Source organism: Primulina eburnea, chromosome 2 (genome assembly GCF_022965805.1).
Source record: "Primulina eburnea isolate SZY01 chromosome 2, ASM2296580v1, whole genome shotgun sequence".
In the NCBI taxonomy this organism is placed as follows: domain Eukaryota; kingdom Viridiplantae; phylum Streptophyta; class Magnoliopsida; order Lamiales; family Gesneriaceae; genus Primulina; species Primulina eburnea.
Genome location: NC_133102.1, coordinates 5,609,053 through 5,634,261, shown reverse-complemented (window position 1 = coordinate 5,634,261; position 25,209 = coordinate 5,609,053). Strand labels below are relative to the sequence as shown.

The window sequence follows — 25,209 nt, the reverse complement described above, 5'->3', positions numbered from 1 at the left end:
TTAACAAGTGTTGATGTTTTTCATCAAATAATCTCAAAGAAAGATTGATGATGATATTTCTCATATCTTGCCTCAAATATTGAGATATTATTTTTTGAACGATAAACATGCATGTGTTTTCTTTTTATGTGCTATTGCTAGCACCGATTTTTTTGTCGAATATTAAATATTTATTCACAAAAAATGTCAATTTTTCGATAACAAAATTGTATTATGATGTGATACATGTCTCAATCTTATATCATAGAACATAATAAACATGTAATTTAATTACAAAAGAATAAATACCTTTTTTGAAAAAAATATCATGTACTATTAAAATAATATTCTGTTCACTTTACCTAATATAAAATATAATTAAAAAGTTGGAAATTATTCGCTTGAATATTCATATCCATTATTTACTTTTTCCTTTTACATTATTATTGTTATTATTATTTCTTTTACCAAACGATCGCGTTTGATTCATTTTATATATCCATATCCGCAGATTATTCTAGGACTCCTGCATTTCTTTCTCCCTGTTCACGTGAAGCCCTAACTCCCATTTCGCTGAAGATTCGGGCCTTGAACATCTCAAGAAAAGAAGATTTCAACCCAATTTCATGCCGGAGGTGATATTTGATCCTCAATTTCAGGTACTTTTTTCGGGTTGCTTCTTCAGCTTAGATGTTTTTGGAAATTAGGGTTTTAAGATTTGGGTTCTTTCACATATGTGTCGACGATTTACTTTATGCTAGAAGCTCTAATGAGTTATTGGTTGGAGTGTGCTTGTTATGTTAAATCTCTTTTTGATTAATTAGTTTAAATATTTACTTTATTAGGTTGTGTGATTCACTGTCTGTTCTTGTATTGATTTGGAATTTATTGGTGTTCATTTACGGTGTGTTGATATGTCTCGTTCAGGTTATTTGATTTTGAACAGAGACGGGATTGTGATTTTTAGCATTGTGTGGGATTTGAAGAAAAAAGTTTGTATTTTTTTGGAGGTTGTTGAAAGGAAAAATTTGCCAAGATGATGTCAAGATCGTATACTAATCTTTTGGAGTTAGCATCTGGGAATGTCCCGGTTATGGGTATGGAGAAGGATCGAAAGCGATTCCCAAGGGTAATGACTCTCCCTGGGAATATAGCCGAGCTAGATGATGATTCTGCCGTTAGTGTTTCATCTGAAAATCAGTCTTCTGTTGCGGGTGATAGAATAATTATCGTGGCTAATCTTTTACCGCTGAAAGCAAAGAGAAGGCTGGACAATAAAGGGTGGAGTTTCAGTTGGAACGAGGACTCTGTGCTTTCACGAGTCAAGGACGGCTTTCCGGATGACATGGAAGTGCTGTATGTTGGGTCATTAGCTGTTGATGTTGATCCAATTGAACAAGATGATGTTGCCAACTATCTTCTGGAGAAATTTAAATGTGTTGCTGCCTTCTTACCTCTGAATATCCTGACAAAATACTATGATGGCTTTTGCAAGAAGCAGTTGTGGCCACTTTTTCACTACATGTTGCCTTATTCGGTCGATCACGGAAATCGTTTTGATCGATCTATGTGGGAAGCGTACGTGTCTGCAAATAAAATGTTCTCGCAAAAAGTTATTGAGGTGCTAAATCCAGAGGATGATTTTGTGTGGATTCATGATTATCATTTGATGGTTCTACCCACATTTTTGAGGAGGCGCTTCCTCCGATTAAGAATGGGCTTCTTTCTCCACAGCCCATTTCCTTCTTCTGAAATATACAGGTCACTTCCGGTTAGAGAAGAAATACTCAAGGCTCTTCTCAACTCTGACCTCATTGGTTTTCACACCTTCGACTATGCTCGTCATTTCCTCTCCTGTTGCAGCCGGATGATGGGTTTGGAATATCAGTCCAAAAGGGGTTATATAGGATTGGATTACTATGGAAGGACTGTTGGGATAAAGATCATGCCAGTTGGAATACACATGGGCCATATCGAATCTCTAATGAGACACGCAGATAAAAAAATGAAGTTCGAGGAGCTAAAGCAGCAGTTCGAAGGTAAAACAGTGTTGCTTGGAGTAGATGATATGGATATATTCAAAGGTATCAATTTGAAACTTTTAGCGATGGAGCAGATGCTCAAGCTACATCCAAATTTGCAAGGACGAGCTGTTCTGGTCCAGATTGCAAATCCTAGCAGAGGGAAAGGAATAGATGTGGATGAAATTCAATCTGAAATAGAGGAGACTTGCAAGAGAATTAACAGGGAACTTGGGAAGCCTGGATATGAACCCATAGTTTTAATTCACCGTCCTTCATCAATCTTTGAGAGAATGGCTTATTATAGCATTGCTGAATGTGTTGTAGTGACAGCTGTGAGGGATGGGATGAACCTGACTCCTTATGAATATATTGTCTGCAGACAAGGAGTATCTGGTGCAGAACCAGGGTCTGATTTGAGTGGGCCTAAGAAGAGCATGCTAGTGGTGTCTGAATTCATTGGCTGTTCTCCCTCCTTGAGTGGTGCGATTCGTGTCAATCCATGGAATGTTGAATCAACTGCTGAGGCAATAAATGAGGCTTTATCAATGGCTGATCCAGAGAAAGAGTTGCGACACGAGAAACACTATCGTTATGTTAGCACCCATGATGTAGCTTTTTGGTCAAGAAGCTTCTTGCAAGACATGGAGAGAACTTGCGCTGAACACTTCAGGAAAAGATGCTGGAGCATTGGACTTGGTTTTGGTTTCCGAGTAGTGGCCCTGGATCCTAATTTTAGAAAGCTTTCCGTGGATGATATTGTAGATGCTTACTGTCAGGCTAAAAGCAGGGCTATATTGTTGGACTATGATGGTACATTAATGCCTCAGAATTCAATTGTTAAGACTCCAAGTGCACAAGTTATCTCTCTGTTGAATAGACTCTCTGCTGATCCGAGGAATATAGTTTTTATGGTAAGTGGAAGAGGAAGGGACAGCCTAAGCAGGTGGTTTCTTCCATGCAATAAATTGGGACTTGCTGCAGAACATGGCTACTTTTTAAGGTATATCCCTATTTTCTGCCTTGTCGTATTTTTGACTTCTTGTTGTTCCATATAATATCAGTTGCTTTTACTGTAAGGAGTATCAGCGAAAATTTAGACAGCTTTTTGCCATTGAGTGGGGTTTCTGCCTGGATAAGACTTTAGGTAGTAACCATGGAAATTGTATGAAACTATCGTGTTGAATAAACATACTTTCATATATATTAAAATTAGAGAGATACTGTGCATGGTTAACTTTTTCTGCATCTTATTATGGAGGAAATGTTTGCTTGAGAATTATTGTGAGTATCTAACCCTTTTTCCTTCTTTCAATATTTCTTGACCGAGTATCTTACTTTTTCTTTATGTTACTTGGTCTGTTGTATACACATCTGATTTTTGTATGACCAGTGTTTATGAGGAGATGCCCGTAGGTCAAATGCACATGCGGAACTGCAGTGTGCAATTTAGTGTGAAGGCTATGTTCAGTGTTCTGGTCCTCATTTCATAAGATCGTGGATGGACTTTATTATTTATTGTACTGGATGATTCTTTTTCTTGTGTCTTGTCTTACAAGTAAGTTTTAACTCAATGTTGTCCTCGCAGATGATCTTACTTTTGTTGTCCTCACAGATGATCGTACTTTTCTTTAGTTGTTTCCCCTTCCGTTGTTGTTTTCATTATTGGGGGGTTGTGGGTGAGAAAGGGTATGCAAACACCATTAGTAATTTCAGTAAATTATAAATGGCCCCTTTGAATTTTCTATTATCCTTTTTAGTTTTATTGTACTGTTTTGCTGCATTATGGAATATGGGCCTTAAACTTTGCAGATGGCCACAACTTGAAGAATGGGAAACATCTGCCCAGAGTTCTGATTTTGGTTGGATGCACCTCGCAGAACCAGTTATGAAATCATACACTGAAGCTACTGATGGTTCTGGAATAGAAAGAAAGGAAAGTGCGTTGGTCTGGCATTATCAGGATGCGGATCCTGTATTTGGATTTTCACAAGCGAAAGAAATGTTGGATCATCTAGAGAGTGTTTTAGCTAATGAACCAGTCGCTGTCAAGAGTGGGCAATTTATTGTAGAAATCAAGCCTCAGGCATGAATTAATAACTCTGGCTTTCTGCCCTTATATTTCCTTTTCAGTTTTCTTTTTCCACTAGTTCTATATCTTTTGATATTTTTCCAATGCGTAGTCTCATTTAGTTTTGTCCAGCATCTCAACCTTGGTTTCAGAGCCTTTTATGGGGGTCCATCTCTTGAGCTTAAAGTTTTCACAATCTTCCCTCTGACTTTCAATAAAATTCCATTCTATTTGATAAATGAGGATTTGTGCCAAATGCAACTTGTTTCAGAATTGAGATATTGAATATCGTACTAGTAGTGTACAACTTAAAACATCTGAAATGGGAAGTTTTCTTGTTCCGAAAAATAAAATGAAACAGGTAAATTCCTCTTCGTATAGCCAGAAACGAAAATTTTGGAGAGTTGACCAAAATAAACATTGAATATAGTTTTTAGTTCCCATAATTTTCTTTAAAAATATTTTAATAGAGGCTGGCAATCATATACATCTACTGTCTATATTTCGCTCCCACGTTATGTGACCTGCATCTAAACTCGCGCTCTTTTCTCGTTTACCTTTTCCTTTTCATGTGTAGGCAGGGATTTATCTACTTGACACTTTTGGGCTTGTGTTTCTGTATTATAATTTGAAGTTGAGTATTAACAATGTGAACCCTCTTTGATTCAGGGTGTAACAAAAGGCATAGTCGCTGAAAAGGTTTTTGCATCAATGGCCGAGAATGGGAAAAAGGTTGATTTTGTACTCTGTGTGGGTGACGATAGATCTGATGAAGACATGTTTGAAATAATTGGTAATGCTGTGTCGAGGCGACTTCTTCATCACAACACTGAAGTTTTTGCCTGCACAGTAGGGCAAAAACCAAGCAAAGCCAAATATTATCTGGATGACTCATCTGAAGTGATAGAAATGTTAGAATCTCTAGCCAAAGCTACTGGTTCTTCTCCTTCATCTGACGAGGAATCTGATAGCTCCCCGAGAAAAGTCAGTCACGTTTCATTTGTTTGAATCTATCTAGTTCTCCAATTGGAAATTCTCCCTAGAATCAGTTCATGCTCTCAGTTCTCGTGTCAGGTTTTAGGTACTTAAGAATGTAGATGTTGTAATCTTCTGGTTTATCGCATGTCGTCTCCTTGCTATTCTTTACTTTAGCCGCGTCTAAAGGTGCAGTTCATTGTGATCATGTCACATGAGATGCTTTGGGTGATTCTAGGTAGAAGTCTGGAACTAGTTGAGAGATCAGTTTCCTAGGCTATTCTTATGATGCTCTTTCAAATAGTAAGCCAATGACTTTGACTGATCTTTTGGCATCACAATGATTCTTGCTACAATAAAAGAGTAGCAGAATATCTTCTTTAAACTAGCATGAAGTCTAGTGAGAGAGATATATTGAGGTTGGTTTCGCCTCTGTTTCATTGTAATCAGATCTCAAGGTGAAATTTCAAGTTCTTAGAAGTCTTGTTCGTTGACTAAAGGAAACCAAGTGTTACCTGGCCAATGGTGTACTCGAAGTGATCAATTGTGGCGGCCTATCCATGCAGATTGGCTTTATTGACTTCAGCAAAGTGCTATATATACAGGTTAGTATGGCTGCCTGTTTTCTGTTCCGTGAAGGGGATCCAGACAGATAATATGTGCATATGGGTTGGATAATCGCAATAAAGTCTTGCAGAATGTCAAGTGACAACTGATAAATTATTCATCATTCTTTTGGTTTTTGTCTTTGTTCTTCTTTTTATGAACTTTTGGATGCTTCGATTGTTACATTGTTTCTTTTTGCAATATCAGTGTTGGCATTGTGGCTCTAATTCTCATCTACAAAATGTATCAAGAAGTTGCTAGTTGGTGTTTGATGTGCAAGACCCATTCGTAGAACTTTGAATATTTTTGGATTCCTCTTCCGTTTGCTTTTACCCATCATCAAAATCATCTAATTCATCCTTCGATGCACTTTTTATATCACCTAAATATATGATACTTGCTGTAGGCCTGCTCAAATTCAAGCCAAGAAAAATCGTAATTTCTTGATAAATTTTTTTTACTGGAAGACAGTAATGTTATTAGAGTATTAGGTCCCGTTTGGTTTGAGGGATAAAGTAGGTTTATATTATTTAATCTACTTTATCCTTCGTTTGGTACGCGTGATTTTTTACTGGAAGACAGTAATGTTATCTCGAGATACAATGTTATTAAACAATACAGGTGTAAAATAGCATTTTGTTTATATTTATTTTTACCTTTTTTAGTTGGGTCTTAATTTAATATTATTATATATTTTGGTTGTTTTACTTTGAAAAGATAGGTTAAAATGATTTCATGAATATAGATTCGTGAAATTAGTTAATTTAATTTATATTTATATTAAAAATTAATAATTTTGATATAAAAATAATATTTTTTTATAAATCAAATATAAAATCCAGATCACAAAATTTATTAGTCAGAAAATTTTATAAAGGTTTTTTGTGTTAAAAAAATTAACCATTTCAACTTGCTAGTAATCTATTAGTATTATTAAGAAGGCAAAAATTTATATGAGATGGTCTTACGGATCGTATTTGTGAGACAGATCATTTATTTGGGTCACCCATGAAAAAATATTACTTTTTATGTTAATAATATTATTTTTTATTGTGAATATGAGTATGGTTGACCCGTCTCACAGATTATGATTCGTGAGACGGTCTCACAAAAGACCCACTCTATTAAGAATCACTATAATATAATAGAGATAAAAATAGTCTCTTAGTCTGTTTTTGGCTCTTATGTGATATCAATATTGTATTTTTATTTTTTGTAATTTCAACAAATATTTTTGTTTTTATTTTTTTTAATGACAATAATTTAAATAGCATTTTAATTTCTCGATAATTTATCAAATTATTTTTTCGGTAATTAAAAAAAATTTATACACGTGTGCGTTGCATAGTAGCTAGTTATTATTATCAACCAAAAGATTAATGACGTGGCCTCATTTAAGCTCACTGCAAGAACTCCGATTCTATCCACGAATTCCAACCCATTTGTCTTCTTCCTTAAAAAAAATGGTATCTTTCAACCACATTTCTGCTCTTCATTTCAATATCTCCCGCAAAATCTTGTATGTTTTACTTCTGTTCTACGTACGAACTATTCGAGTAATCTCTGATTGGATGTTGGGTCTCTCATGATTCCTTGAAAACAAACAACAAGGTGCGTAATGGGTGCGCTCTCAGCTCAAATGAATCATTCTTTTCAGCAAATTGTTCCTTCTTTTCGAAAGGTACTGACCTAAGATTTTCATTTTTTTTTGTTGGAAATTTCCACGTTTTAACGTGTGATTAATCTTTTTATTTCCTTTTTTTTTCTTGGCAGAAACCCATTTCAGAGTGGAGTCAGTTTTCATCTAAATGGAGTTCTTTTCTTGGAGGTCGATTTCATAGCAAAAACATTATTGGATTTACAGTCGGTCGGCCAAGGAAACATAATGCAGGTAATTTGACGGAAGACGTTTATTTTCTATGTTTGTTTTGGCAGATTGTTGTATTTTTTTTATACATGTATGGATATTTTGTGTTGCAGCAATAAGTTATCGTTATTCCTTAGGATTGGTTAGTGAGATTGAATAATTTGGTATTTTCTGCAATTCAACTTTGTAAACTTAACGATATGATCCATGGGCTATATCCAGAATCTGTGGTGACTTCATAGTTGCAGGCTGAAATCAATGTAGTTTAGTGCAATTTGAAGGTGTCAAAGTTACATTTTATAGGAAAATGACATCTAAATTGGAATATTTTTCATATGAGGCGAAAAAGGTTTCAAGTTCCAGGCCCTTGGGCGCAATAGACTCCAGATACTTGGCAATATTGGTTAATTCAAGTTGTTAGAAAAGTCTATTGTATAATCATATAAATACTTTCACATTGATCTCATAAGTCGAAGTGGGACATGGCATTGATCTTCAATGATCGTGGAAATTTTTTTCATTCTTTTTGGTTTTCTAAATTTATTAAGTTTCTATAATTGATTCGTTTGCACAAGAATCACTCTTTTTCAAATGGGATAGGAATGTCTCTCCTTTTTCTTTGAATTCGATCCAAGTTCATGATTCTTGAAATTTTTGGTCTCATAAATTGTGATTTAAGTTGTTTGATGATTGAAGGACTTGTGGTTTCACCAATTTGTGTGTTGCCATTAACTGAGGATAATGTTGAGAAAGTGTTGGATGAAGTGAGGCCAGGTCTTATGGCTGATGGAGGAAATGTTGTCCTACATGAAATTGATGGTCTTGTTGTGGTACTTAAGCTCCAAGGTGCTTGTGGGTCGTGCCCGAGTTCCACCATGACCCTCAAAATGGGGATCGAAACTCGCCTTAGGGACAAGATCCCTGAGATTGAATCAGTTGAGCAGATACTTGATACTGAAACCGGGCTCGAATTGAATGAGGAAAATGTGGAGAAGGTAACACCAGAATTTCTTTCATACTATATTTTGAGAATTTCAATGTTCCATTAAGACGCCAAAGATGCCCTAAATAACTTCAGTTTATAAAATGGAATGTAACCAAGCTTTAAAGTGGCATTTGGCACCAGTAGCTCAATACTACTACTTTTTAAAGCAATAAACGTTCATGATCTAAAAGTTCATAACTATGCGATAACTCGATATGATACTTTCAGATAGATTAGAGGGAGGAGGTTTGTTACATCTAGTTTGTTCATGGGTCGGAGTTTGACGAGGAAATACAACACTGCACTCATTTTTCTTAATAAATTTATCGATATTTGAAAATGAATTGAGCTTGCGAATTCTATCCATGATTCAAACATTAGCTTGATGGAACCTGATTCTAAAAGATTATTTATGATGAATAGAAGTCTTGAACTCCAACTTGAGCTTAGCTCAAGTGAAAAAGAGTTTCTATTTGGAGCTTGAAATCAGTTCGAGTAAATCGCAGGCTCGAGATGTTGTAAAATGTAAATGGAGAGTGACCAAGATTTGAGCTTTGATTCATTTCCAGATTCTATCAGAGATCAGGCCATATCTGTCTGGAACAGGAGGGGGTATACTCGAGCTTATTCAAATAAACGACTATGTTGTAAAAGTTCGACTGAGCGGACCTGCGGCTGGAGTGATGACAGTTCGTGTAGCTTTAACCCAAAAGTTGAGAGAGAAAATACCAGTTATTGCTTCTGTCCAGTTGATGGAATGAAATATATATTTTGTAAGAATCAAAATTAAGGTCAATTTCACATTTCTCAAAATATTTTTTTATGTAATTAAGTTCTGATATTTAGAGGTATTATTTGCTAATCCTTGGGAGAAATTGAATCTTGGATTGTATCCCCAAGACTGGGGAAGCTTAACTCAGAAAAGGAAAAAATAGGTAAATAATAATAAATGAAGAGTGTTTTGGAATATTTGAGGATTTTTGTCTCTCCTCTTTTCTTATTTTTACGGAGCTTGTATAGTTTTAGATTAGAGAAATGTAAACTTTCTAAAAAAATTGTAACACCCAAGCCATCTTTGTCAAGAGTACACAGATAACGCGAAAGCTCATCCCCAAAGTATCATAAATTCGTTGAGAGATACTAATTTTATGGAGTAGGTCTTTTGTGAGATGGTCTTACGAATTTTTATCTGTGAGACGAGTCAAGTTTACCGATATTCACAATAAAAAGTAATACTCTTAGGCTACGTTTGGTTGGAGGATAGAGTAAACTAATGATTAGAACGTAAATGATAAAGAAAATGATTGTGATAGGATTGTAATATATGGTGTAAAATAATATTATGTTTGGTACGATTTTTAAGTGTAGGATAATTTTGAATTTTTTGATGAAAAAACCAATTTGCCCTTCCCTTTTTTTGAGCAACCGGCGCCGATCTTGTTTAGATCGGCGACAGTTACTTACAAACCGTCGCTATCAGCGACGGTTTATGAAAAAAACTGTCGCTATTAGCGACGGATTTGTACAAACCGTCGTTATTTGCGACGGATTTATATAGCAACGGTTTTTGATAAACCGTCGCCGATCTTATTTAGATAGGCGACAGTTTCTTGCAAACCGTCGCTATTAGCGACGGTTTATGAAAAAACTGTCGCTATTAGCGACGGATTTTTTTACAAACCGTCGCTAACTGGTTTGCCGGTGGTCGGCCGCTGTAGGCGGTCCGTCGGTGGTCGGCCGGCGGCGGTCGTGGCGGTAAGTGGTGGTGAGTTTGAATTTAGGAGAAGGGTACAATTGGAAAAATAGGAGGTATTAAGAGTGGGATAAGTTATCACACCTAAATTATCAGTATTATTTGTCCAACAAATTGTAGCTACAGTACGGGCTTCTTCCTATTATCACGGGCCGTCTGATTTGATAAAAATCCAACCAAACAGGTGATTAGCCGGGATAAAATAATCTATCCCGACTAATCACCCGAACCAAACGCAGCCTTAGAATAAAAAGTAATATTTTTTCATGGATGACCCAAATAAGAGATTCGTCTTACAAAATACGACTCAGATCGTCTCACATAAGTTTTAGGCTGATTCTTAGTTTATTTGATATCAATATTTCAATATTAAACGAGTTTTAGACAGATCCAATTGAAACAAAACTCTCCCTTGACTCGGGAAAATAAAAACAAGAGATATTTGTGTGGGCAATACAGAATGTCACAACGCATATGGGCGTATAGGGCTAATATCCACAGCAACATGTATCAAGTGTTATTTAGACTTGGCAAAAATCCGTGCAGGCTCTGAGGCCTTGCAAATTTTGAAAATTAAGATTTTAAATTAAAATTTTAAAACCATTTTTTTAAAATAAAATTATACTTTGTTTTCTGGGTATGGCACTCTTTTTCAACCCTCCAAACCAATTTTCCTAGCTAATCGATCGAAGTCACAATCAACTTAAATGTACTTGGCCTTGATTTTTTTTTTTTTTTAGAGATATTACGTAAATAGTATTTGGTTATATATATATATATATATATATATATATATATATATATATATATTTCTCTCACAATATATAGAGTTTCTTGATTCTGTACGAGGTCACATCCGCCATTTTCTTCGTTCACCTGGGAGCTGTGAAAATGGTCAAGTGCGTACCCTCTATCCTCCTCCTCTGCCTCCTCGCATCCGCCGCAGCCGTATCCGCCCGCCCCTGCAAAACCCTGTTCTTCATCACCACCACCACCACTACCTATTACCCCCGTAACCCTAACCCAGATCCCCTTCTTCAGAACCCCCGGTACCTCTCTCTCATATTCACCACCACCACCGCTCGATTCCCACACCGCCAGCCTTCCCTCAGTTCCCACTCGAACTCCTTCGATGACGAGTCCCACTCGTCATCGTTGGCGTCATCCAAAGCTCCCGTCAGATTCTACTCATCCGTCTCGAGCTCTATTCGTGATCGCGGCAAAGATATCATGGGAGTTGTTGGGGCTCTTCTCGTTGGTGTCGGTTTCGGGGTCCTCACCGGCGTCGCGATATTCTTTGTTTGGGCACTCTTCTCCCCCCGACATTTTGACTTTTCCGATGGTTCTGATAGCGAAGACGATGACGTCAGCGCCGCCAAGAAATTCGGGTACGTTAAGATTCCTGCAGAAACTAAGGTGATTGACCGTGGTGATGACCTCAAGAAGGATGGGCAGCCTGCCAAGGAAGTGGTTTGATCCTTCATAGAATTATCTTCGTACAATTGTTGTTAAGAATAAAAAAACACTCCTGTGTAAGGATCTGTATTGATATGTATCACTTCATGTTATGGAATTGTGTTTTGTTCGAAATTTGTCACAAACTTCAATTTGCATTTAATTTCCTCTTGCTTCTGTGTATATATTTCTGGTAAAAGAGATTCAAAGTCTTTAACTGTATCTTTCTGATTGAAGTTCATAAAATTGGGTTCATGTATTTGAACTTGGAGATTAGTGGATTACATGAACTTGGAGATTACTGCAGAGATGGCCTAACAATGATTTGCATTTGAAAAGTGAATTTTAAATTTCCAATTTTTGAAGCCAAATTTACGTGAGGAAAATTTTGGGAGACTGGATTATGAATCCAAGAAGCTCAAACCTATACATCCAAGCGTAGTTTAAAAGTTTGAAATTTTATCTTGGTCGGGGATAAGTGGCCCTCGTAACTTAAAATTCAGACCACCACTGAATTTTAATCATCTACTTCTACCTTGTAATAGAACTTACTTTACAATTGACGCGGTGAGATATCGACTGTATTCTGATCTTCGTTGCATTTGTTAGACTTGTCCACTACTTTCAGTACGGAAATAATACTGGAATTCGGTTAGCACTTTCTCGAGTTGAATCCAAACTCTAGTTTCCCTGTAAAGTATTTTCCTGTTATATATGAAGCATGCTTGGGAGTTAGAAAGTATCAATCTCGGAGAAGACTCATTTGCTCGGGAAGCTTGCTTACTATAATGGGTAGGGTGAGATTAGGGCCCTGGAGATGGGGTGTGGTTTTCCTTGAAGTTTCAGGTTCTTTATTTATTTTAATTTTTAATTTTTTTTGAATGTTTGGAAGAGATTACCTGAAATCATTAAATCTTATTGTCTAATAACTCAACTAGAACGAGTGCTGTGCGTTAGGCTTACTTGTTTTGCATTGCAATTTGTGTAGAAAGATGACAGAATTAGATCCCAGGGTGAAACTTTATTTTTAAAAAAAATTACTTATAAAAATTCAAACAAGTATGATTTAGCAAATCCGGTCTGCATATTAGATCATGTTCTGTTGAGCATCAAACAAGATTTGTATATGGAATATCTGAAATCCTGAAACCTATTCGAGGTGTGAAGTTTCTTGGCCAGGGTGCTCTACTTATCTTAAAATGGTATTACGTTGTAACTTGAAATCCTTTTTATGGCTAGGAGGAAGCCACGGGATACCAATCTGCTCTTGTAAAGCTGCCATTGTAGCGAATCTCTGGTAAGGCTGTTACTGCCGAGTGTCTACTTCTTGCATTCAGTTTCCATGTTGCTTAATTCTTGGTTCATCTTAGATGCTATTTTTCATATTTTCTGTCGTTAAATTATTTAGCTGCCATTGACGCAAATCTTTTTGAAGGCATGCCTTATGAATGTGCTCTTTTATCAAACTAAATTTTTTTATCACTTCATATGTATATCATACTGAACACAATAATTTATCACATCATATCTATTACTCAAATAAAACACAATATATTTTATAATATCATACCAATTATTCATATACTATATCACACCCTTGCCACATCACATTAGTCACGCGGTACAGGGTTTTGAACACATGGTATACTTCCATTTTAGCTAATTATTTTCCTCGATAATACGCATTTTCAAGATCAAGTGGGCACCATGTTGAGGCTGAAGAATCACAAATCCTTGAGGAGCATGCGTGTAGGATGCTGAAAGCTCGAAAGAGAATCGTTGTAGAATCATTGCCATTGCCATTTTTGCCTCTAACATTGCAAAAGTTTGTCCAATGCAAATTCGGGGTCCCCAACCGAATGGGAAGAATATGCCTTGGCCTTTTTGTGCGTTGGACACTCCGTCGCTGAACCTTTCAGGATTGAACTCCAATGCATCGTCTCCCCAAATCTTGGGCTCGTGATGCATTAACATTATTGGCATGAACAAATGCATCTCTTCCGGAAATGTAAATTTCCCTAGCTTCATTTCTTCAGCAGGCCTTCGAGTAAGAGCAACTACCGGTGGGTAAAGCCTCAAGACCTCGTACAAAATCATGGTAACCTGGGAAAAAAAGTAGTACAAGAATTACACACAAGAGATGCTTGCACAAACATGTCTCAAACGTTAGACTTGTATGATTAGCTAAATGCATATGTCAAGTTGTGAGAAGAACACACAGTTTTCAGGTGATTCAACCCATCAAATCCCGGAGATTGGTTCCCAAAGACTCGCAAAACCTCTTCCCGAGCTTTCGTTTGCCACTCAGGATATCTACTCAATAAAATCATTGTCCACACGAGTAAAACAGAAGTAGTTTCCTGTCCAGCAAAATAAAACAGTTGGCACTCTTTTACTACTTCATCAATGGTCATTCCACAACTCTTGTCTCCGCTTTGTTCGATTTCTTGGAAATTGGATTCCAACAAAATGCTTAATAAGTCGTCGTGTCGTGCTTCCCCTGCTTTCATTTCCTCGACCCTTTTGCTTAGAATACTCCTTATCGAAGACTGGATTTCTTTTTCAATCTCTTTCATTCTTCTGTGCCTTCTTGTAGGCACAAATCTGAGAGAAACGAGAAATAATAAGATTAGAAATGAGAAGGTACAACGCGCCACACAACTCATCAGACTCAAGAAGATGGTTCAATTCTCGAGAACAGTTTCTTGCCAAATATTCTTTATGCTTTACTTAGAATCTACATGCTGCATCAACTTCAATAATTTGAAGTCCAAAGAAATGATTACATAGAGATGTAGAGTTTACTGCCCATTATCTTGTTTTGTTACCTCCATCCAGGTATGTACATGGATTGGGCAACCTTAGAAAAGTGCTGCATCTGTTCTTTTTGAAGTTCGAATATTCTCCTCCCGTCTCGATAGCTACTACCAAACGCCGTTCTTGATATTGCATCACTCGTTAAATTTTGTAGATGCGGCCACACATCCACCTCACAAGATCCTTCTGGGGGCATGCTTTTATCCCATTCGCTCAAAACGTCATCACAACTCAAATAGAAGGCAGGAATCATCAGCTGCTCAAAAACAAAAGAAGCATCAACATATACATGCCTACATGAATGAGTCCTAACTGGTCAGGACAAAACTTCATCGGCCGAGCTACAATTAGAGTTCCCGATTCTCAATTTGAAATCATATACAGATTATTTGCCTATGTTTTCTATTGTGATCTCGGAATGGAATAAGCATATGAAGGGTATGATCCAAGAAATAAAACCTTCAACTTCTCCAGATGGAAAGCAGGATTGATGATTTTTCTGTGTCTCGCCCATTTATCCGTCTCGTAGCTCACTAATCCTGGCGCAAGTAGCCCGGCCAGAGGATTCGCGGGTTTGGGCTTCTGGTATAGATTACTCTTCGACATCACCTCTTTTTTTTTTTTTTTTTTAATGAAATTCATTAAAATATGGGTAAAAATTCGAGTACAAATACACTGGACATACCCAGGCTAAAACAAATCACAGTACAACCTACGACATCAAATCAAATCAAAGCAGTACATAAGTCAATAGAGTTCGGTATACAACGCAAAACAACAATCTTGATCCGCTTCACCATATCTTGTAGTCTCGGGTCTTCATTTTCGAACATTGTCCTATTTCTTGCATTCCAAACGTGGTACACAGTAGCAGCTAGGGCCATGATTCTCATACGATCCAATGTCGACGTAGCAGCTAGGGCCATGACTCTCATACGATCCAATGTCGACTTGCCACCATAATGATTCCTAAAAGCTCTCTAAATTGCTGTCGGTGATCCCATATTCTTTGACATCCCGTACTACAAGTACGGGATCTGTGAGAATAACTACAGACGTTGGCCCAAGCCAAAAAAACGATGCGTTTCCTGCAAGGCATGAATACTAAAATGAAATTTACTTTAAGAACTTAACATGCTTACAGAAAAATCTGCATGTTCGTACCAAACGAATATCTTTTTCTTAAGCATTATGATCGTTACATTTTTTTGTTGAAAACTATCCATTTAGCCCAAAATTTCTTAGGATTGAGAGCTCGTGGTTTTATCAAAAACTACAAATGACATTATAGCTTTACTCTAATTTTTTAAAACTCTACAACAATACAAGCATCACATTTCGATCATTCTCACAAGCAAATATTTATCCTCAAATCACTTCCTCACAATAATCCCACCACCTTGTAACTCATCGAAATCAAAGATCGTCTGACCTCCCCTCTTATGTTAGTTGTTAGATTGAATGATCGTTACTTTATCAAAAATTATAGTAAAATAATAATTGATATGAAATTGTAACATGTGAATCGAAAGCTGGGCAGGTACACCATATTTCTTGATGATTTGAAGGGGGGAATGGGATGACGCTTGGCTTGATATCATCATCGAGACTGATGGGCTTTGATTTAGCTTCTTTAGCTATCTTCCACAATTCTTTGTAGTCCCCGTTGAGGAATCTGTATGGATTCCCACAAAAACAGTGCTTCCTCAGCAGTTTCTCCAGCTTCTTCGGCCTGAACCACACCCAATCCGCCGCTCTCCATACGAAAAAGAGCAGTGCCAAGGCACCAAAAGCTGCAACCGTGGCGTACAGTTCTTGTGCTCCCTTTACCATTACTATTTTGATTATGCGTTGAAAGCTAGCTGTTTTTATTGTCAAGTGGAAAGTCTAATAAGGAGTGTTCATTAATTGAATGATGACAAAATGCTTCTCTTTACATCAACTAAGTGGTGCTGTGACCTGACTCATTTCAGGCAATTCACACGAGAATGGTCAAAGCTAGCTAGCTGCAGATGGAAGGAACGAAGAAAATACAATATATGTAGCATTTTCAAACTCACGAGAGTGGTTGTTTTTGTTTGGAAAAGAGAATAACGACGTGCCCTACTCGGGCGCTAGACCAGCGGCTAGCGCTTAGGTAGGGACTAGGTGCCGCTCGAAGAATTTCATAGTATCAGCATAATAATACACATATTATAATTTTAACACAATATCGTCAAATTTAAAATACGTTCAAAATTAGACAAATAATAAAATATCATAAATTTACTCTGCTTCTTATTATCCATAATTTTCAGCAACTTGTTGGTCATCGGATACAAACTCAATATCATCATTCTGATCATCATCTTTATCTTCGGAGCAAAGTCATTTTCGTGAATTTCTCTCCTTTTAGATCGTAGAGGAAGATGAAGTTTGGTATGTTAGAATAAACCAATAACTCATATTTCTTGTTAGACTTTGGTTAAGGGCTTATAGAAAAATTACCTTTCATTTTTTCAAGTTCATAAAACTTTAAAAAAAATCCCAAAAAAAAAAACTAAAATACATAATCGTCAGCGACATGTAGGATGCAGAGGTCGATTAGTCGGCACCGAGGGCCGCCTAGGCATCCTTGCTGCATAGATTGGTCGGCCAGTGCCTGTCGCCTAGGCGTCACCTAGGTCAAATTTAGAACACTGGTCCTAGCCTTAAGCCACAATAAACTCCATCTTCGAAAAGATTTTTGACATTAATTGGGTTGCCTTGTTCTTTTGTGAGCCTCAATTTTTTTTTTTTAAAGGATGTTGCGAATTTAATTCAAGAAAAGAAAGAAAATATCTTTGTGGTAAAGAAGAAAGAGAAATGCATTGGACAAAGTTACAAGACAAAGTGTGAAGATGATGTATCAATCAAAAACAAAGAAAAATCAGCAAGTTGCAAAGGAAGATGCTCAACAATGTGAAGTTGATGCCAATTTGACTCAATGGTTCGAATAAAGTCAATCCAAGTAGTTCCTCCAAAATGTGTGAATTAAAAACCACAAATTAAGGAGAGTGCTATAAATACTTTTTAATCTCTAGAGTCATTTTCTAGAAAAAATAGGTTTCTTGTGAGACGGTTTCACGAATAATATTTATCTGTGAGACGAATCAACACTACCGATATTCACAATAAAAAGTAATACTCTTAGCATAAAAAGTAATATTTTTGACAAAAACTTGTATGAGACGGTCTCACGGGTTGTATTTGTGAGACGGATCTCTCATTTGGGTCACCCATAAAAAAGTATTACTTTTTATGCTAAGAGTATTACTTTTTATTGTGAATATGGATAGAGTCAACCCGTCTCACGGATTATGACCCGTGAGACGGTCTCACATAAGACTAACTCATATTTTTTCATTAATGACCCAAATAAGAGACATGTCTCACAAAATAAGACTCGTGAGACCGTCTCAAACAAATTTTTGTCTTCTAAAAATATTTACTAGTATTTCAAAAGTAATTTAGGAAATTTGAATAACTAGTCAAAAGTTGGAGTTAATACGCCTTGGAAAATGCTAGATTTAATTTATAAATATCCATATTAAATATGCGATGAGTTAACCGAAAATTACAGAAAAAACAATAAAATAAAGTGCATTCCATCACTCAAAATCTCTCATGCAATATTTAAACTTTCCAATAAATAGTTGGAAAAATAAATTGTGAAATAAATTAAAATCTGAAATTAAGATTAAGTGTTCTATTTTTTATATTATATCAACAAAATATATACTATGTATCATCTAGTGATGAAATTCATATTTTGTAAAAGTAAAAATACTATGGACTCTATTTATTTTATGTTGGTACACACAATATATTAAAATTTTAAATGAATAATTTTTAAAAATATTTAAATGAAATTTTTTATAAATAATATAATATTGTATTTTAATGATATTGTTACTCTCCATAAATTTTTTTATGAAAATTATGTTGGTTGAAAAAGATATATTTACATGATCATACATCAACGTCAATAGCATGACACAACTTATTACAGGAATGTAACTTTCACAAAAGATCGCTCATCTCTACACTTCTCTCGAACAAGCACACTCAATTCAACACACATGTACTATATATCTTGATCGAATGAGCACATAAAACAAATATGATAAAGAGCAACAAGAATATTAAATCTAGTAAATGAAATTGCACAATTATTTGTAGAGATATGTATATTTAATCCTTTTACTTCTCTATTCTTTCTATTGAGAAGAATCCATTAATTATTTTGAACATTATCAATTGCTACTACACAAGGTTTTTATACCAGACCTTAAGCCAGCTCCCAACTTCGATATTTATACAATATTATCTCTCAATATGTACTAGAAAATTGCATGTACGTTACATATGATAGCTAACTGCTGAAAACATATGTCTGAAATTTAGATACTATTTAAAGACGTACAAATAACGACGTGTCTATGAGTATTTATCAATTGAAACAATTCAAACCACAAAAAAATCATGACTATAAATAGTATACGAATCATAGACGTTCTCTTATCCACATGACATTTCACAATCCAGTTCTTGCTTGATTTGACAGTTAGAAAACCTCTTATGTAATTTGTTATAATATACATCTTCACCATTTTGATATAATCACAAAGGTTCCGTTAGAAACAAATATCAACTATCTCATTTATCTGACATGCTCGTAGTTCACTTCCCTGTCACGACATTTATTCTGACATTTAAACAAATATCAACTATCTCATCGTCTTCGACATCTATTCTGACGTTTTTTCTACTCTTCTTTTAGGAGACACATTTATCTGACATGCTCGTAATTAGATTCAGTATTTTAAACCTTCTTTGAGAAAGGTCGACTCCTGCTATTTCATTCTAACTTACTTTCAAGAACCAAATGAAGATTGAACAGAGGTATGTAGAATAGAATGTACAAGACAAAATGCGAGAAAAAAAAATTACGAGTCCTTACCGTTTCATCTCCCCACTGGTTGGCTTTCTTTGTTTCTTTTTCTGTGCTTCCGGTGCTTTCTCAATTTCATCAGTATTTCCAAGTTTCAATAAATGTTTTCACAGCTTGATAATGTAATATCACCTGTTGAGAATTTTTTTTAAAAAATAATAATTTGTTTGAGGTCCTTCTGCTAAAACTTAATATGTAATACGATTTTTTGTTTATAATTTACATTGATTACATCTTTGTACCATATTTATTTATATTAGCTATACATAGTAGCTTCTCCCTGTCACATTAGCTAGCCACACAGTACAGGGTGGTTTTGTTTATACACGGTACAGTATCATTCTGGTTAATTATTTTACTCGATAATTCGCTTTTTCAGAACCATGTGCGCGCCATGTTGAGGCTGAAGAATTACATATGCCTGTGGAGAGTGCGTATAGGATGCGGAAAGCTCGAAAGAGAATCGTTGCAGGATCAAAGCCATTGCCATTTTTGCTTCTAACATTGCGAAAGTTTGTCCAAGGCAAATTCGGGGTCCCCAACCGAATGGGAAGAATATGCCTTGGCCTTTTTGTGCCTTTGACACTCCATCGTTGAATCTTTCAGGATTGAACTCCAATGCATCGTCCCCCCAAATCTCGGGCTCGTGATGCAGCAACATTATTGGCATCCACAAATGCATCCCTTCCGGAAACGTATATTCCCCTAGTTTCATTTCTTCAGTAGCCCTTCGAGTAAGAGCAACTATAGGTGGGTAAAGCCTCAAGACCTCGTACAAAATCATGGTAACCTGGGAAAAAATACTGCAAGAATTACAAACAAGAGATGCTTGGACAGACATTTAGGTAAATGCAAATGTTGTATTGAGAACTACGCACGATTTTCAGGCGATTCAACCCATCAAATCCGAGAGATTGGTTCCCAAAGACTTGCAAAACCTCTTCTCGAGCTCTCGTTTGCCACTCGGGATGTTTACACAATAAGATCATCGTCCACACGAGTAAAACAGAAGTAGTCTCCTGTCCAGCAAAATAAAACAGTTTGCACTCTTCTACTACTTCGTCAATGGTCACTCCATAACTCTTGTCACCACTTTGTTCGATTTCTTGGAAATTTGATTCCAACAATATGCTTAATAAGTCGTCGTGTCGTGCTCTCCCCGCATTCATTGCCTTCACCCTTTTACTTAAAATATTCCTTATCGAAGACTGAACTTCTTTTTCAATCTCTTTCATTCTTCTGTGCCTTCTAGTAGGCACAAATCTGAGAATATTGAAAGCAACAAGATAAGAAATGAGAAGATACAACACGCCCTCACATCTTATCAAACTAAAGAAGATGGTTCGATTCTAATTTCATATATGCTTTGCTTAATGCTGCATCAACTTTGATAATTTGAAGTCCAAAGAAATTATAATACAGAGATGTAGCGGTTACTGAACATTATCTTATTTGTTACCTCCACCCAGGTACGTATAGGGATCGTATAACCTTAGAGAAGTGATGCATCTGTTCTTTTTGAAGTTCGAATATTCTTCTCCCTTCTTGATAGCTACTACCAAATGCCGTTCTTGATATTGCATCACTCGTTAAATTTTGCAGATGCGGCCACACATCCACCTCACAAGATCCTTCTGGGGACATGCTTTTATCCCATTTTCTCATAACTTCATCACAACTCGAATAGAAGGCCGGAATCATTAGCTGCATAAAAACAAAAGAAGAATCAACATATACAGTCCTAACTATTCAGGACCAAATTGCATCGGCCAGCCTATAGTAAGGCTTCCCAATTCTCAATATGAAATGATAGTATACAGACCATTTGCCTAACTTTTCTATCATGATCTGGGAATGGAATCAGTATATAAAGAGTGTGATCCAATAAAAAAAAAAAAAAAACCTTCAACTTCTCGTGATGGAAAGCAGGATTGATAAGTTTTCTATGTTTCGCCCATTTATCTCCCTCATAACTCGCTAATCCTTGCGCAATAAGCTTGGCCAGAGGATTCTCAGTTTTGGGCTTCTGGTATAGATCACTCTTCGACATAACCTCTTTTACAAGTACAGGATCTGTGATAATAACTACAGGCTTTGATCCAAGCCAAAAAAACGACGCATTTCCTGAAAGGCATGAATACTGATGAATCATGTTATGTTTGAATCCAAGTATTACGTTTGAATCAACTTTTTAAACCAGATAACAATCCAAGTATTACGTTTGAATCGTTTTCTAGAGCAAAATATTATTCATTAAAAGATAACATAATAACCGAGACTTTCTTTTAGAAAGATGAAAAATTAAATTTAAAAATAATGATAGGAAAATGTAACATGTGAAATCGTTAATAAATAAATGAGTCTTCACAAGCAAACATATACAGGGAATAATTAATTCAAAGTAACATGTGAATATTTTTTTTAAACATGTCATGCTCCACCCTAAAACTTGTTGCGATTTATCCAGTATTTTCATTTAGGACTAAAACCATGCGTTTATCCGGTGTATATATATATATATATTTTGATATCTCATGGATGGACCCGGCCCATCTCTAACCAAAGTGGAGGGCTTATAAAAAGCCCAATATTCTCTTATAAATATCAGGTTTGAGTGTACGATTAAATCATTTTCTCCATATTATTTTTGACAGCACCCTGCTCTCCATTTATATCATCAGTTTCTGATATGAGCATCGGATAAGCTCTTCTAAGGATCTTATTCGTGATTTCAGGCTCGAGATTATTTCGAAACCTGCGTATAGACTAGTGTCAATCGTTGAAATCGCATCCTAAATTTCGGGATAATACCCATTTTCGTCCTTCTCGTTAACCGTTTTTCCCATTTCAGTCCTTCATGATTTTTGACTGCTTAATTAATCCTTCATGTTTTCAAAATATTCCCGAATTGGTCCCTACCGTTATCCTGATGTTAAAGTTAACGTTGACTTGACATTAAAAACCGTCGCTAATTAGCGACGGATTTTCAAAACTTCGTCGCTACTTAGCGACGGTTTAATATTTTCAAAAAATAAAAAAATTAATTTTAATAATTTTAAAAAAAACTTAGAATCAGACTATGCTAACAATATTAATGATCTTAACTAACACTTAAAAATTTACAAAAAATTTAAGTGGTGTAGATGAAATAGAAAGAGAGTATTTTTATAGACAGTTTGCGACTGGTTTTGGTAACACCGTCGCTAATTGCGACGGTAATATTATTAACCTTGAAGTATAGACGGTTTTGCAATCACCGTCGCTATTTTACCAAAAGCATAAAGCAAACTGTCTATAAATATACTCTCTTTCCATTTTCATACACACCACTTCACATCACTTAAATTTTTTTTTTCTTACACGATTTTAGTTTCGACTTAGGGTAAACTTTTTCGCTTTAATTTTTTGTAAATTTTTAAGTGTTAGTTAAGATCATTAATATTGTTAGCATACTCCGATTCTAAGTTTTTTTAAAAAAATTATTAAAAGTAATTTTTTATTTTATGGAAATATTAAACCGTCGCTAATTAGCGACGGTTTTAAAAAGCCGTCGCTAATTAGCGACGGTTTTCAATTGCTGTCGCTATTTAGCGACGGGTTTTCAAAACTACCGTCGCTAATTAGCGACGGTTTATTATTTCCATGAAATAAAAAATTACTTTTAATAATTTTTTTTAAAAAAACTTAAAATTTATTTTATGGAAATAGTAGCGACGCTAATTAGCGACGGCTTTTGAAAAACCGTCGCTAATTTCTACCGTTTTTCACAAGTCAACGTTAACCTTAACGTCAGGGTAACGGTAGGGACCAATTCGGAATATTTTGAAAACACGAAGGATTAATTAAGCAGTAAAAAATCGTGAGGGACTGAAATGGAAAAAGCGGTTAACGAAAAGGACGAAAATGGTTATTATCCCCTAAATTTCTGGTGAGTATTATATATGTATAAACAAAGCCCAGCATAATCGAGCTTTAAAACTAACTTAGAACACAACAACAAATTCAAGAAAAAAGAAATGGCTGGCAATACCATATTTTTGGATGGTTTTGACGGGAAATGGGATGACCCTTGGCTTGATATCATCATCGACACTGATGGGTTTTGATTTTGCCTCTTCACCCATCTTCCGCAGCTCTTTCAAGTCTCCGTAGAGGAATCTGTACGGGTTCCCATCGAAGCCCTGCTTCCTCAACAGTTTCTCCAGCTTCTTCGGCCTCAACCACACCCAATTCGCCACGAGCAGTGCAAAGGCAACAAAAGCTGCGATTATGGCGCACACCAGTTCTTGTGAATTTCCCATCACTGTTGCTCTTGCTTGCTCTACCGTGTTTCTATGGGGGGGAAGATTAATACAGACTTTTTATCGTTGGAAAAAATTATTGAACACCATAAAAAAATCATTTTATATTTGCGGTAATTCAAAAGTTCACCCTTTTAAAACTTCTTTTATACGTCAATTATGATTTAAATATATTTTGTTGCTTTCACATAACGGTATTTAAACTTTGGATAAAACCGAAAAAAACCGAAAATTCAAACCAAAAAAACCGAATATTGAACCGAACCGAAAGTCGAATTTTGTAATTCAGATATATATGTTAAAATCGAAGTTTATTTGGTTTGGTTTTCAAAACCGAAAAAACCGAAATTTTAGTAAATTAATAATTCTTTTATATTTGTATTTATATTATATATTATGATATAATATTTAGTGAATGAAAAACCATTTTGAACAGTTTTTAGTTGTTTGTTTAATTAATTTAGACCTTATATTTAAATATCTTACTAAGAAAACATATAAAAATTTAACATATTATATTTTACAATATATTTATATTATTAATTTAGATAATTATATCAAAATCGAATTAACCGATCGAAATAACCTGAGCCGTTTTGGTAGAAAACCGACCGAACCGAAGAAAAATGGTTAGGATATCGGAGTATATATTTTTAAAACCGAAAACGGAAAAACTGAAATAAACAACCGAAAACAGAACCGAACCGATCGATGAACACCCATATCATAAACTATTTAAAATTTATTAAATAAATTATTTATGTCATTTCAAATTCATTCTATTTTGATTTGATATATTGTTTTGTTATAAATAATCGAACTTTAATCGAGATTCGTGGGTTTCAAACTCTTCTCCACGAATACAGCACAAAAAATTTGAACTTTCTTCAATGATAAAATATTCCATTAAAACAATTATAATTTATGTGGTGGATATGAATAAAAATATAATTCAGCTAAAACGTTGAACATGTACTAATTAATGTGTGCGTGCCAAAAATTGAACCCTAGATTGAAAATTCAAAAAAAATATAGGATTGAGTTCTTATCGCTTTATCAAAAGTTATATTTGGTGGTAACGACGTAATATAATTATTGCACTAAACAATCTCTCTCAATAATTGCACTCATTCAAATCAAAAAGAATCGAACATGTTGACTTTGGTTCTGATACAAATTATATGACCGATCGTTTGCCGTTTTACCACAATATATAGTTAGTGGTAATGATGCAACTCAAATTTTTTAAATCATAGAATAACTCAAACATCAAATTTCGATTACTCTACTCAACAATACGTTTCGATTACTCTACCCAACGAAGATAATTATTGTATTAAACAACTAAAAATAAAACCAAATTAATGGTTTGAGTTTGGTTAGTTCGGATTTTCAAACTCGTAGTAA

The 25,209-nt window shown here is 35.5% G+C and overlaps 3 protein-coding genes and 1 pseudogene across 7 annotated transcripts; 2 read left to right on the top strand and 2 right to left on the bottom strand.

The window, feature by feature from the left end:
- Nucleotides 1-464: 464 nt before the first annotated feature.
- Nucleotides 465-5,965, top strand: LOC140822730 (probable alpha,alpha-trehalose-phosphate synthase [UDP-forming] 7). Of its 4 annotated transcripts, none has more exons than XR_012116020.1 (4): nt 465-638; nt 907-3,003; nt 3,394-3,605; nt 3,636-3,795. XR_012116020.1 is itself a non-coding variant. In XM_073183588.1 (4 exons), exons 2-4 carry the CDS (start codon nt 1,016-1,018, stop codon nt 5,077-5,079), a joined length of 2,601 nt encoding a protein of 866 aa, XP_073039689.1. In that variant the 5' UTR covers nt 471-638; nt 907-1,015; the 3' UTR covers nt 5,080-5,965. The 4 variants fall into 4 exon arrangements, 3 of the variants coding, with proteins under 3 accessions (XP_073039691.1, XP_073039689.1, XP_073039690.1); XM_073183588.1 differs by lacking the exons at nt 3,394-3,605; nt 3,636-3,795 and adding exons at nt 3,813-4,086; nt 4,741-5,965 and having other exon boundaries at nt 471-638; XM_073183589.1 differs by lacking the exons at nt 3,394-3,605; nt 3,636-3,795 and adding exons at nt 3,813-4,086; nt 4,741-5,965 and having other exon boundaries at nt 483-614.
- Nucleotides 5,966-7,044: 1,079 nt separating this feature from the next.
- On the top strand, nt 7,045-9,364 carry LOC140822729 (nifU-like protein 3, chloroplastic). The gene is made up of 4 exons (XM_073183587.1): nt 7,045-7,333; nt 7,426-7,543; nt 8,216-8,514; nt 9,074-9,364. Exons 1-4 carry the CDS (start codon nt 7,271-7,273, stop codon nt 9,263-9,265), a joined length of 672 nt encoding a protein of 223 aa, XP_073039688.1. The 5' UTR covers nt 7,045-7,270; the 3' UTR covers nt 9,266-9,364.
- A 3,877-nt stretch (nt 9,365-13,241) lies between these two features.
- LOC140822728 (cytochrome P450 CYP72A219-like) lies at nt 13,242-16,609 on the bottom strand (annotated as a pseudogene).
- A 3,068-nt stretch (nt 16,610-19,677) lies between these two features.
- On the bottom strand, nt 19,678-23,888 carry LOC140822727 (cytochrome P450 CYP72A219-like). Of its 2 annotated transcripts, none has more exons than XM_073183585.1 (5): nt 23,532-23,888; nt 21,405-21,625; nt 20,961-21,205; nt 20,380-20,764; nt 19,678-20,291 (listed from the first exon to the last, which is right to left on the bottom strand). In XM_073183585.1, the coding sequence occupies exons 1-5, from the start codon at nt 23,800-23,802 to the stop codon at nt 19,857-19,859; spliced, it is 1,557 nt and encodes a 518-aa protein (XP_073039686.1). In that variant the 5' UTR covers nt 23,803-23,888; the 3' UTR covers nt 19,678-19,856. The 2 variants fall into 2 exon arrangements, with proteins under 2 accessions (XP_073039686.1, XP_073039687.1); XM_073183586.1 differs by having other exon boundaries at nt 21,405-21,641; nt 23,532-23,811.
- Between the last annotated feature and the right edge of the window lie 1,321 nt (nt 23,889-25,209).

Bases quoted from the DNA above. Each gene is read 5' to 3' on its own strand.
- LOC140822730 (XM_073183588.1), top strand. From the start codon at position 1,016: ATGATGTCAAGATCGTATACTAATCTTTTGGAGTTAGCATCTGGGAAT. The intron at 3,004-3,812 runs GTATATCCCTAT...TAAACTTTGCAG, and splicing joins GAACATGGCTACTTTTTAAG to ATGGCCACAACTTGAAGAAT. The intron at 4,087-4,740 runs GCATGAATTAAT...TCTTTGATTCAG, and splicing joins TTGTAGAAATCAAGCCTCAG to GGTGTAACAAAAGGCATAGT.
- LOC140822729 (XM_073183587.1), top strand. From the start codon at position 7,271: ATGGGTGCGCTCTCAGCTCAAATGAATCATTCTTTTCAGCAAATTGTT. The intron at 7,334-7,425 runs GTACTGACCTAA...TTTTCTTGGCAG, and splicing joins TTGTTCCTTCTTTTCGAAAG to AAACCCATTTCAGAGTGGAG. The intron at 8,515-9,073 runs GTAACACCAGAA...ATTCATTTCCAG, and splicing joins ATGAGGAAAATGTGGAGAAG to ATTCTATCAGAGATCAGGCC.
- LOC140822727 (XM_073183585.1), bottom strand. From the start codon at position 23,802: ATGGGAAATTCACAAGAACTGGTGTGCGCCATAATCGCAGCTTTTGTT. The intron at 21,626-23,531 runs GTATTGCCAGCC...CATGCCTTTCAG, and splicing joins CAAAACCATCCAAAAATATG to GAAATGCGTCGTTTTTTTGG. The intron at 20,292-20,379 runs GTGCGTAGTTCT...ATTTTTTCCCAG, and splicing joins GGTTGAATCGCCTGAAAATC to GTTACCATGATTTTGTACGA.